A 13,397-nucleotide genomic window follows, 5' to 3' on the forward strand; every position below is an offset into this window, starting at 1 on the left:
TGCACTGTGGGACGTGGAACTTAAGAAAAACATTTCACTACATTACATCACATGTATGTAATACGTACGTGACAAATAAAGAACCTCGAATCCTTGAACCTTAAAGTTCAAATACACTGAAATAAAATGTAAGTAAAATATACTTAGATGAAAACACAATTAGCTTAAACAATAAACCTACTAAAATGCATACTAAAGTCACTAAACTACACAACTAAATATACTTTGTATAAAATATGTTAGTAATTTTATTCATATTTTATTAGAAATATCTTGTAATATTGAAATATTTGGCTAGAACATATTTAGATGAAATGTACTCATGACTAAACTTACTCAGGTGAAGTGTACTCCAGTTAAAACTAGCTAAAAACGTGCTTAGATTAAACTAACTTACTTAGCTATCATCCTGAACACTTAGATCTAACCCTCAACCTTAACCTCAATAACCAGTATAAAAACTTTGGCTCAAATATCAATTTTTGTTAAAAAAAAAAAAAAGTTTTCCTTGTGGGGACCAGGCACATGTCCTCACAAGGTCAAAACTGTCAGATATTTTTATATCTTTTATATCAATTTTTTAAAATGCAAAAGCTGTAGCTTTTGTATTTTAAAAAAAAAATTCAAAAAAAAATTCTAAAGGTTTTATTTTGGTTCCTGAGTTACTATTACTCGGACCTCACACACACACACACACACACACACACGCACACGCACTGTTAGCTCTCGCAGATGAGACTCAGAACAGACTCGAGCCGAGGTGTTTACGGGCCCATAATTTACCCTGATGAGAGACAGTGTACCGTCTCCAGAGCACTGGCGTTTATCACAGAGACGCCACAGACTACATCAGCATGCCTGCTCTTAGCGAGTCAGGATGTACAACATGAATAATACAAATGCTATTTTTGTGTATTTCTATTCTCAGAACAAGTTTGGCCTGTTTGCTTCGACTGGATCATTCACAGTGTTAATGACTGACTGCGTTTAATCCACCATCAGCACTCATTCACACCAATGAACACACCAGCACTCCAGCACTGATGGCACATTGACTGGCACGATATGCAGGAATGTGGTTTATAAAAGACACACACACACACACACACACACTGAATGCAAATATTCAAAGTCTAGTTTAAACTTGTTTATCGTGGATACAAACGAAACGATTTTAACAAACGACAAAACGATTTTACATGTACACATTTGTCATTTTTTTAAATTCGGAGAACCAAAATAGAAAAGCGCTATACTACTATTCTACTATAAGCACTGCTGAATTCTGGATTCTGATTGGTCAGAAGGTGTTGATTAATTTTCTATAACACCAGATCTGATAGTAGTGCAGGTTTATAATAATGAGCTTATACTAATACGTTATCGTTTCTATAGTAACAGCTCATTCACATAAACAGATTTAAAAATAACTGTGATACGGTGAAGGTTCTATAAGGAGAAATGTGTTTATTTAACATTTATGGAAGGAGTCTCCAGTGTCAGAGGTAATGGTGTAACTTTTCCGACATCTTCAGGACAGAGGAGAGAGAAAAAAGAGAGACTGGTGAGGGAACGACTGATTATAGCTGCTATAACATAAGTGAGAACAGGAAGTAACTTGTTTCATGGATGTTCCAAACACTGAATGTAACTATAATGTAACTCAGCATTACATTTATTATTGCTGTAAATAATTAATTATCATTTAATAACACTGTTTTAGACCAACTATTAAATATTGCTAAATAAATGAATTAAATATACCTACATAAAGCCATATTTATGATGAGATCACTCACTTCATAGTACAGACTATTGTGCAAAAGTTTTAGCGCCCTATGCTTATTACATAGATATTGTCTTTTGTTTATTGTATGTCTTCCGCATTGGTGTTTATTTAGAAAAGAGTAAACGAAAAGACTGCTGAAAAGAAAAGGTCATTTTAGAAAATAATGTTAGATAATAGAGTACATTTCAAATAAAGCATCAAACGTTAGTTGATGTGGAAAAACAATTCTTATGTGATTTTTTTGAATAGAGACAGTAGCACAGGATAAAGGACGAGCAGGTGTTACAACAAAATGGAAGGTTTCCCTGAGAAAATATATATTATCTGTTATTATATACAGTATACATGAATAACCGGGGTGACACACATTTACATGAACACACACACACACACACACACACACACACAAATCTCACGCCCCTTAATGTCTTCATTAACTTGCTGTAAGAAAGCGAGTGAGGGAACATGGCAGACTTTCGGTCGTGGATGAGCGGCTCGTCTCCTCTTTGAGGAACACAAGACAACATCTGTTCTTAACGCAGAACATTTTTACGCTTCTCAGTCGTCTTGGTGTCAGGGTCAGGAGGTCACACCGGGCCCGGACAGAAAACACGACCTGTGGCTGTTTCCTAACACAGAGCGACGGGCGTAACACCGAGTCACATTTACATAGCGGACAGATTCAGCATTGTCAGTGAGATGAGCTTTACGGTAGAGCTATCTATAGGTACAAGCTACATGATAATAGAAATATGTCTGTATTAAATATGACAAAATAAAATTATTGTCAGTCTATAACAACATAACAAGACTTGACTATATTCTCAAATAGGCAGCTTTTACATCCAATCACGTAGAAGACGTTTTTATTGAACGTGACTTCCTTGAGAAAGGATGCAATCTGAGCAGCTAAGCGTCCAGACAGTAAATGACTCCTGAATGGATCTGAGTGAATTATAATAAAATTGAATGCAGCAGTAATAAATAACGTGCATATAAACCAGAGGGATCGAGCTAGTGAGGAAAATTAGCTAGCCTTATAGTAGCTAGCAAAGTAAAACTGTCGTTCGTAGCTACCTCAAAATTTCATACATGGAGCTTATATTACAACTTGTTTTCATGGCTTTACTGTTAATACATCTTTACCTTTTTCTGTTGTTCATATTGCAATACAGACTGATCTTGTAACCACTTTGTAATTTTTGGTGCAATGTTTTGTTGCCAAATTGCATTAAATCTGAGCCACAATCAGCAAAATAGGACACACACATATCGAATTTATAATTTACAAAATTATTTACAAAATAAAGCATGTGAAACAGACAGAAATGTAAACTCATAGTTTCTACAAGCCGGTTTATAAGTATAGTCTATGGTTTGAATGCTTTTTTAAATGTTATTTTTACTGTAACCATGAATATAAACCATAAATCATAAATTTCAATAGCTATAATATATAAGATAACATTAACATTATAAGATAACAGCAACCCAATTATATGATTATTAAACCTATTTCTAGACATTTTTATTCATTTTAAGCTTGAAATAATCTTCTTCTATTGGCAGCTAGTTATTTTAATTTTAAGCATTTATTTCTAGTAAGAACAAAAAAAATCTGTCAATAGAGTATAAAGAAATATTAAACGCTTAAAAGAGAATAAAGAAAATTAAACGCTTAAAAGCAGGCTGAATAATATTAGATTCGGATTATTATAATCTCATTCTTAGAAATATTAGATTAGATTTCTTTCAGATGATTAATTTATTTTCACAGTTAGGGCGTGTAGGTTTTAGAGCAAGTCTACATACTCCAGATTAATACTTTAAGTCAGGGGGTCTGAATATTTTTGGAGCTAGAGACCCTTTTACTTGTAAATTTACCTGTTATTTTATGAACACAATCCAACTTTTCAAATATTAGGCTCATTGTTTAAATGTGTACAGTAATATTCTGGCTATGAAATAGATCCATAGAGCTTTTATTCCTGAAATTTCCAACAGCAGAAAGCTTTAGTTCCAGATTGACATTATTTATGTTATTTACACATGACTTGTTTATTGAGTTATTGAGTTATTCTGTTTCTCCTCAGTGGATGGAAGGCATCGCCTCTGTGCGCTCTGTAGCTCTGTTTTCTGTCGGTCCTCACAGGAAGAGCCGTGTGGGAAGCTGTCAGCGTGTGGGCGTGTCCCCCTGCTGGAAGACAGAAACGGCCGGCGGCGGAGAGCCAGCTTCATGCCGAGTGTGGAATGACGTGATGTGGAATGAATTGCTGTAAAACCAGGTTGAACTTCGACAAATAGGTTTTTGTTTGTTTGTTTTTCATGCACCAGGCCTGAGACTTTCTTTTAAAATCACATTTTTGGACAGTGATTCAACTTGGTAGCATGTGGTTCTGTTAAAAATGCTAATTGTTTCAACAACTGATCTATACACTAAAGCTCATGCACTTTAGGAACCTTTTTTTTTTTTTTTACCTAATAAATTTGGCTGTCTTTAAATATGTGGTTCTGAGAAACTCTTTAACATTATTGGGCCTTTATGATGTTCTGATGAAATTCTGTGTTGTCTTTAGAGCACCATCGCTTCTTTTAGTTATTTATAAATATTTTACCTTTGTATGTATCTTCTATAATCACTTTTAAACACAGTTCTGTTAATACTTGATCTCAGGATTACATACTTTGAAATACTCACCGTGTTAACACAGAACTTTAAGACGTCTGTGTCATGCTCCTTTCAAATGGAAGAGCATGCAACAATCCCTAAAAATTCAGTACTTTCATCTCAAATCCAGCATTTCTAACTTTTATCTTTTTAACGATGTTTATACATGTTTTACTTGAACATTTAAATCCACATCCCTAAAACTTTTACTTCTCTATGATGATTTTAAACGTTTTGTGTATGCTGTAACTAGTGCTTGTGTTGTCTGTTTGTCAGTTTTATATTTGTTTTATGGCAACAGGTTTCTCTGGGAAATGAGATTTTGATCTCAGTCACACCACCTGTATAAATAAAGGAAATTATTATTATTCTCTAACCTTTTAACGAACCAGACGCTGTTTTTTTCACGAGGTACCTAGAAGCATGAAGGACCATTTCCTTCCCTGTGTGTTTGCAGAAAAAAAGTTACCGTGTCTTGCTTGCTTCCTTATTTCTAAATCAACAGCTCCTAAAATCTGTGACGTTTAGCCAGGGAATCCACAATTCTATTCATTCAGTATTTATTTTAAGTGAGTGATGATCATAGTGATCCCAATCAGCTACTATCAAACTGCTTATGGTTATTTTTACAGTTATAAGCCTGACTTGAAATGAAGGAACATTTAATTAGGAACATTTTCTAATCTGAAGCTTCTGTCAGCTTGAATCTCACCACATTGTGAACTGTAATAAAACTATATAAAGTGTTGTTTAATATTCAAGGTTCAGAAATAATAAGCTTTAATGGCTCCAAATAAATATGATGCCTAAAAATTAGCATTTGAATTCATTTTTACAGTGATTTAATTTGTATACTCGTCATACTGTATCAGATTTATATTGATTGTATATTCATGTTTATTATGTCGCAGTAACACTTTAATTCCCCCATGAGAGATTAATAAAAGTTCATCTTATTTTATATTATTATTTAAGGTCATGTGACCTTAAACCCAACATTAGAGAGTTTGCTGTAGCCTAATAATAAAATAAAGGATTCAGCTCGTGTAACAACGAGGCCCAGGGTGAAATCTCAGGAATGTTTAGGCTGTGCTTTTCCGCACTGAACACGACTCTGTTATTTGTAATGACTTTTACAGCAGTTTGGCTCCTTCTGACCTCCTGCGACTGTGTGGCGTCTGAATGAGCGCTGTGTGTGTGTCTGTGTGTGTGTGAGTGTGTGTGTGCGTGAGAGATGCTGTTAGCGTGTGTCACACTAAAACCCGTCCGGGTGTGAACGGCTCAAGCGGAACGGAAATTGTACAGAGCCTGTGTTTCCCAAAAGTGTTACAGAACATACTGTACATGTGAACCAAAACACACAATAAAGAATCAGTATACTGTTATTTTATTTATAATCCTGTAGATTTCATAAGTGTTGTCTGTGGTTTGAACACTTTCCCTATTAATTATTCCTATAGTTATATATAAAAACAACTTTGCCTATTTACAAGTATAGTCTACGGTTTGAGTGCATTTTTTAATTCGTTTTTTATTGTAACCATGTTTATAAAACATAAACCGTCATTTTCATTCATGTGAAGAAGGCATGAAATCATCAAATATCGCACAAACAGCCTAATCTTATAGTCCCATTTAATCTAAAATATTAAAGAATATACTATATTTTCTTATAGAAATATTTATACCCTTACCAAAAACTTTTTTTTACACTTCACCTGTTAGGTGAATTGTCTTCCAGCATCTTACCAAGTGAAAATATCTTGAATATAGTCAAGTTTATCTTGTGTTTCCTATTACGAGATTACAACAAAACAAAATACATGATTATTATATATTATACATGTATATATCTATGTCTAGACTTTTGTTTATTAGGTTTATGCTTGAAATAATCTATTTCTATTGGCAGATTGTTAAAATTTTCTAATTGTAAGCATCTGTCAATATAATAAGAGAATTTAAAGCTTGAATTGAGGCTGAAAAATATTACATTTGGTTCATGATAATCTCATAATAAGAAATATTAGATAAATTATTATTATTTTTTTTTTTTAACACATGATTAATGTATTCTCACATGTAGGGCATGTAGGTTTTATTTTTGTTGTTCACGTGACATCACAGATGTTTAACTGAATTAAAATGTGCAATTTCAGGGTATAACATGCTGAAATTCACCTTCACATGTTTTTCACGTGTGACTGCATATTACTCATATAATCATACATGGAAAATGATAAAACCATAAAATGTGTGTGATTTTTCTGTATTAGGTCATTAGTCTATTGATTTGTAGGTATAGGCCTATATTTGGTTTGAAGTTACCTTCTGAATTTTTTATGGCACTCAGGCATTTGAGCCTAAAAGAAACTTATTTATATCATTTTTCTAATTATTTATAGTGAATTTATTCAATAAGCAACAAGTCTGGACCTCGAGACGTTACATTTGTCATTCAGTAATAACATCAGCACGCCCCACATTCAGGCTCATTGTTCATCGTCTAAACAGCAGACTGATAAAAAGAATGACAGAAGGTGTTAATGTCGTTACCCATTGAATTACTATGAACCTGTACGAGTGTTCAATGAGCCTAATTAACACACCACATTCCAGCCTGATGGCCACGTTGACTGGCACAATGCACTGGAATGCAGATCACACAAACATTGGTGTGTTTTGTTTGTAAACCCAAGAATCAATTGTGTCAAACTTCATCAGTTTTATTCACTTTATTCTATAAGTGTGAGAATAATCACGGTGCATACGAGCAACTGAGCTGACCCTCAGCTACGCAGGCCTGACTGCGGGTCACAAGGCAATATTGTTCGGTTCATTTTGATCCCTTTATCTGGTGTGAACAGCACAGCTTTTCATGCAGCTCCAGCCGAGTTCTGTAGTGTAGAAGACTAGAATGGAAAGCATTGCTTCTTTGTTAGAGAACGGGGGAAAAACCGCAGGAGGTTATCTTCCCTGCACTCGTAAAACTTGCTTTTTAGGAGGGAAATGAATTGAGCATTGTACGGAGTTATTAGCCGTAGACCTAGTACATGACATGCTTAATTTACTGGCCATGGTAACCGATATACTAAAGAAAAAGCACTCCTTTACTCATTATATACAGAACAGAACGTTATATAGAGACAGAACATTATATAGAGACAGAACGTTAACTATCTACAGAGAACAGATATAATATATAGCCTAGGCCTGTGTGTGTGTGTGTGTGTGTGTGTGTGTGTGTGTGTGTGTGTGTGTGTGTAGGGTGTAGGCTGTGCATAAATGCAAATGTCATAAATATCAGTTACAAATAAGTAAATAAATCACAAATAATATACGGCTACTACTTTTTAAAGTCAACATTAAAAAGACAAAACATAAATTATTAAAAGAAAACACTTTTGAACTTTTGAGTATAGCAAAAACATGAACACGTTTATTTTTCTAAATAAATCATTTCTGGTACTGAAATTATAGACGTTATATACTCCAACAGAGGGTGCTATGGATCCAGAGACTAAACTGCTTCACAAATTCGATCAGTGTAATTTGTCTCCTTTGACTCTCATTTGTAGGCAACCTGAATAGTTTCACAAAACACGAGGTTTTACTTCTAAATTAAGATGTAATTGAATATAGTGAATTGAACTATTTGATCAAATAAACAAAACCTGCTGTTTATTTCATGCTCGTGGTGAAGGTTGGTCTTTGAACAGCTTGTAAAAGGTTTAGCTTTAGGATATGAAGCTATAATCAAATTGATTAGCTTAATCTGGCTTGGAATGCACCTTAAGCAGGCTAATGATCTGTCATTAATGGGATTCGTGTTAATCGGTGGTGAATAAGTGTTGCGAGTGGAGGCATTCCCTCAGGGCACCTGCAGGACATGATTTCACCCCCTAGATCTTTAACAAGCCAAAGATTCTGTGGGCTCAGGGAAAAGGATGGTCACTTTAACCCATTTTTGCCTAAAAGCACCACTTTTTCCACCGTTTCTATCCAATACCTCTTTACAGCAATGTCCATTCCACCTCAAACCATCTTTCTATGCTAAATATTTTCAGTATTTAAACTTCAATAGCTAAATATGACAAGCTTAGTCCATCCCAATACCAGTTTCCACCAGACTAAAACCATTTCCACCCCAACATCCCTTACCTCAACAAAACAATGTTCTGTGGACGTTTCTGTCTAAAAGCACCAATGAAATAGTGAAATAGTTAAAAGGTAGCAAGAGAAATGTGTCAGTGAGGTAAATAAATAGTAAATACAGTGTCACAAAGGAATGCAGACATTTTGCTTTATTGTACATTTTCCTGAAAACTGTGTTACTATACAGTCTTATACTTATAGTCATAGGTATGAAGGACTTCCTGTATCTCAATAACCCTTTTCCCCAAACTCCACTCCACTTCAAATCATTTTTCTACCCTAAACCCTTTCTATCCCAAGCTCTGTCCATCCCAAAATCATTTCCATCCCTTACTTCAATATGGACTCAGGGATAAAACTGGTCACTTTAACCCACTTCCATCTAAAATCACCAAATTATCCAACCCCTTCGATCCAGTACTCCTTTACCCCCAACCTCCATTTTACCTCAAACCCTATTTTTACCCTAAACCTTTTCTAACCCAAACTCCTTCCATTCTAAATCCCATTTCTACCACCATTTAAAACCTAAAACTCTTTTATAACTCCAAACCATTCCCCCCTCAACATCCTTCCTCCTCAACCACATTCTGTGGTGGTCAATTTAACCTTCTTTCCTCTAAAAGCACCACTTTTCCACTCCTTTCTTTCCAGCACTTCTTTACCCCAACTTTCATTCTACCTCAAACCATATTCTACCCTAAACCATTTCTAACCCAAGTTCTGTCCAACCCCAGACCCCATTCCCATCCCAATATTCCTTACCTGAACATCTTTCATCTCCAGCCACTTTCTCTGGAAACAATTTTCTACCTTTTTTTTTTTTTACACTAATTTCTATTAAAAAAATACCACTTTACCGCAACCTGTATCCCAACTCAAACCATTTTTTTTACCCTAAATTCATTTCTACCATCCTAAAACCCATTTCCACCCCTTACCTTAACATCTTTCCTCCTCAACCACTTTCTAGTCCAACCCACTTTCCACCCCAAATCCCTTTCCACCCCATTTTGAGCCCAATCACTTTTCTACTTCAGTAATTTCTCCAGCCCTATCACTAGCCAAACCCCTTTTCTCTCTAACCCACCCAAATCTCATCCTAGCCCAGCCTGTTTTGAGCCCAGCCCCTTCCAAACCCAACCCCTTCCACCCCTGCCCTGCTATATGAAGAGGCAGCTCTGAGCTGAATGGGTGTACTTTAATCACACATACCACAGAACTCTATTCACTTTGGATACAGAGGATATTCCAAGAGGACCTTGTCTTATTTTCTTTAAAACTAATTTCGAAAGTTTATTCCTTCCAACTTTTCTGAACTTCCACATTTCCTGGAGGCTGATTCCTGAAGTTGGTTTAAAACTTTGTGCAGCTGCTTTAAGACTGCTGCAGTGGATTCACACTGAGGAGGAGAATAACGGTCATCAAGCTCTCAAGATGCCACGTTCATTTTTGGTGAAGAAGTATTTTACAAGCAAGAAGCCAAACTACAGTGAACTGGAGAGCCAAAATGGTAAGTGTCAAACTTTTCCAAGCCTCTACAAGTTCATTCATGGAGGTCTTGCCTTTTATGCAGAGTGTGTGGGAGTGTGTGTAAGTGTTTTGACTTTGTTGCTGATTTTTTGGTAGATAAATGCTTAGTGTCATATCCATATTCTTGTTGTAAATTCTTATCCGATAAGAACCACATTTTGAGTAATACAAAGAAACGGTTACAATACACCAACCCAGCTGCATTTGCATGCTGAAATTAATATTTGCATTGCACAACCTGATCAGCAAGTAACTGTTTTTTTTGTCAGGTATTTAAATTTTAATTTTGAGGTCTAATTAATACATAACATATGTGGATTCCTGAAGGGAGCAACAAACATCTCAAACGAGGAATTTTTTTTTCCCCCTCAGCAGAGGCTCTTTTCCACTGGTGCTGCTGTCCTAAGCTGCAAATTACATCCTCCTGAATCTAGTTTAGCACTTAGAGCTGCAGTCCTCTGGCACTCTTGTGTCAATAAGTGGTGGAAATAAGACCCATTACCCCATAGTTGGTGTGCATCCAGAAAATCCAAATAAACACACACACACACACATAACCACACAAGCCAGGCTAATCTAATTCATATGAAGTCATGTCCAGATATTTCCACTGAAACCCTTCCACACTAAGCTAAAGTCAAATTTGTCAATCTTATTGCAAATTTACCCAGAGGAAAGTGTGGCGACGATCCAAAAGTCCCCATGGCATTGTGGGCAAACTGTACACTCTAAATAATCAAATCTGACTGCCTTTCTTTGCGACAAATCAACCATTTGACTGTAACACGATACCAGAGCATCAAAACAACTTAACCGTTTAACTGCATTAGGCCAGAGTGAACAGCCACCTGACTCTCTTTTTCCCCCTCCTCTGTTTTTTTCTCCAGGTCCAATCTCTGCCATGGTACCAGAGCGCTATCCGCTTGCAGAACTACCAACCAAAGAAGATGGCTCCCTGGTGACCACCTACACTTCAGCTCTTGTATGGACCACCAGCGCCCTTCCACTTTCCTTCCCTCCTTCATCGCCTACCACACCATCCTCCATCGCACCACTGGACCTCAGTTCTCCATCCAGCTCGGGCGAGGAAGATGAAGGCAGAACTTCTGACCCCCCGAGTCCGGATCCTTCGGACCGTTTCCAGTGTGCCCACTGTGGGATTTCCTGCAGCAGTCGTGCCGCACTTTCTCGCCACCAGCTCTCGCATTGCAGTGCAGGCACCAACACTAACCTGGTTGAGAATTCCAACATGGCTGACAGCACTACAACAAGAGCTGCCTTCCGGTGCAAACACTGCCCCAAAGAGTACAACAGCCTGGGAGCTTTGAAGATGCACATCCGCTCACACACGCTTCCATGCGTCTGCACCACCTGCGGCAAGGCGTTTTCCAGACCATGGTTACTCAGGGGCCACATTCGTACACACACCGGTGAGTGGCTTGATGCTAACAGAACATAGAAGTAAACAGCATTATGGAAATGTTTCACACTTGTTGGCTTAGCAGTATTTAGCATATCTGATCCAAGGTAATTAGCGACTCATGGTTAGATTTGAAGCAAATGTACTAACTCGTTCCTGCCTAGTCTTGCCTTGCTAGTGCTAAGAATATATTTGGTCTTATTTTTAACATATATCTCTTTTCTCTCTCCAGGTGAGCGTCCGTTCTCATGCCCTCATTGTAATCGGGCTTTTGCTGACCGTTCCAACCTGAGAGCTCATCTTCAGACCCATTCAGAGGTGAAAAAGTACCAGTGTGGCACCTGCTCTCGAACCTTCAGCCGCATGTCACTCCTGCACAAACACACCGTCTCCAGCTGCTGCCCAAACGCCTAGACGCTCACACACAGCTACTCACCCACCCACGATGGAGGTGGGAGTGTTAGCAATGTTAAACCATCCTGTTGACTGAGTCTGATCCTGACCTGGTGGACGAACTCAGGTTAAGGGGCGAAGCGAAAAATATCCGCTGGAATGAACCCCAAAAATGCTTCCGAAGTGCCTTATATTGTGTTTCTTTTTCTTCACTGGGTTTCATACCAGACAAAGACATATTTAGGCAACATCGCACAAATGCTGCGAAATGTTTTCCTAACCCAGTTTGATCAAGGTTAACAGGGGGGGTTGTGTTCTGCAGTTGGGCCATGCGCCTCATTCTCAAGATGCCCATCGGTGCCGGCTGGTCCGGCCCTTTCCTTTTGCGTGCAGCTGCTGGAGAGGGGGAAGTGTGTGTGTGTGTGTGTGTGTGGTGTAAGGGGGGGATCTCTCACCATGCTCCACACACTTTGCAGCGATGTATTGGGACAGCTGTGTGAGCGGAGGCGGCGTGTTGACAGACATTTCAGCCCCGTAGAGCTTTCCACACTTCTCTGAAAAAAAAAAAAAAAAAGCAATAAACGCTGTCAGATTGTACCAACACTCATCCCTAATGCGTTTTATTTCCAAACATTTGTATCACGTCTCTGAATGTGTATTCTTTTTTTTTTACTCAAATAAAATGTAAAGTGTGCACTAAAGTGTTGCAAAGCACAATGATTGTTGGAGAAAGTAACGCTATAAAGATGGACAGTTCTTTAAAAAAATTTTTGTTGCTGCCATCATTTAAAATAAAAAATAAATAAAAAGCCTCCATGTAAGGTATGCAATGATGATGGAAAATTGTTGATTGTTCAGTTAATCAGTGGCAATAGTTAAAAGAAAAAAATGTTTTTTGTTTTTTTTTTTATCTGGAAAAAAGAAAGAAACCAAAGATCAGTTCCATGACCTTTTGTCTTTTGCAAAAATAAATAAAATGCTGCATTGGTCCATGGAGACTCTTCAAGCCATAATGAGATATGCCTGTACATGTGCCTTTTGTTTTTTTCTTAAACGTTGTGTATTTATATATATATATATATATATACAGTGATCCTGTAACAGAGACGCTCTGCAATCACTCTTTTTTTATTCAGGTCCATTGTATCTCCATTTGACTTTTTTGTATCTCCATTTGAAGTGGGTTTTCAATAAACTAATTTATGTTTGGATAAAAAAGAAACGTTTGTTCACTGTGTGATGTGAGTAAATACTGATGAAAGGAAGTATGACAGCACTTGTTTTAAAGCGCGTGTGTGCGTGCGCGTGTGTGTGTGTGTGTGTGTGTGTGCGCAAGAACGAAAGACGTGTCGATGGATGAATGGAGCACCTGCGCACACCTGTCGTGCTGTCGGCTCCGGGATGCTATAAAGTAGCACTAATGACACAGTACACCTAAT

The 13,397-nt window shown here is 37.3% G+C and overlaps 1 protein-coding gene across 1 annotated transcript; it reads left to right on the forward strand.

Moving 5' to 3' along the window:
- Window positions 1–9,792: 9,792 nt before the first annotated feature.
- On the forward strand, window positions 9,793–12,659 carry snai1b (snail family zinc finger 1b). The gene is made up of 3 exons (XM_026944904.3): window positions 9,793–10,125; window positions 11,033–11,575; window positions 11,798–12,659. The coding sequence occupies exons 1-3, from the start codon at window positions 10,050–10,052 to the stop codon at window positions 11,977–11,979; spliced, it is 801 nt and encodes a 266-aa protein (XP_026800705.1). The 5' UTR covers window positions 9,793–10,049; the 3' UTR covers window positions 11,980–12,659.
- Window positions 12,660–13,397: the final 738 nt, after the last annotated feature.

Source organism: Pangasianodon hypophthalmus, chromosome 16 (assembly GCF_027358585.1).
Source record: "Pangasianodon hypophthalmus isolate fPanHyp1 chromosome 16, fPanHyp1.pri, whole genome shotgun sequence".
Classification (NCBI taxonomy): domain Eukaryota; kingdom Metazoa; phylum Chordata; class Actinopteri; order Siluriformes; family Pangasiidae; genus Pangasianodon; species Pangasianodon hypophthalmus.

What these genes read in the sequence shown, in the direction of transcription:
- snai1b (XM_026944904.3), top strand. Translation starts at nt 10,050, where the DNA reads ATGCCACGTTCATTTTTGGTGAAGAAGTATTTTACAAGCAAGAAGCCA. An exon ending in TGAACTGGAGAGCCAAAATG is followed by an intron (nt 10,126 to 11,032) that starts GTAAGTGTCAAA and finishes TTTTTTCTCCAG; the next exon opens with GTCCAATCTCTGCCATGGTA. An exon ending in CCACATTCGTACACACACCG is followed by an intron (nt 11,576 to 11,797) that starts GTGAGTGGCTTG and finishes TTCTCTCTCCAG; the next exon opens with GTGAGCGTCCGTTCTCATGC.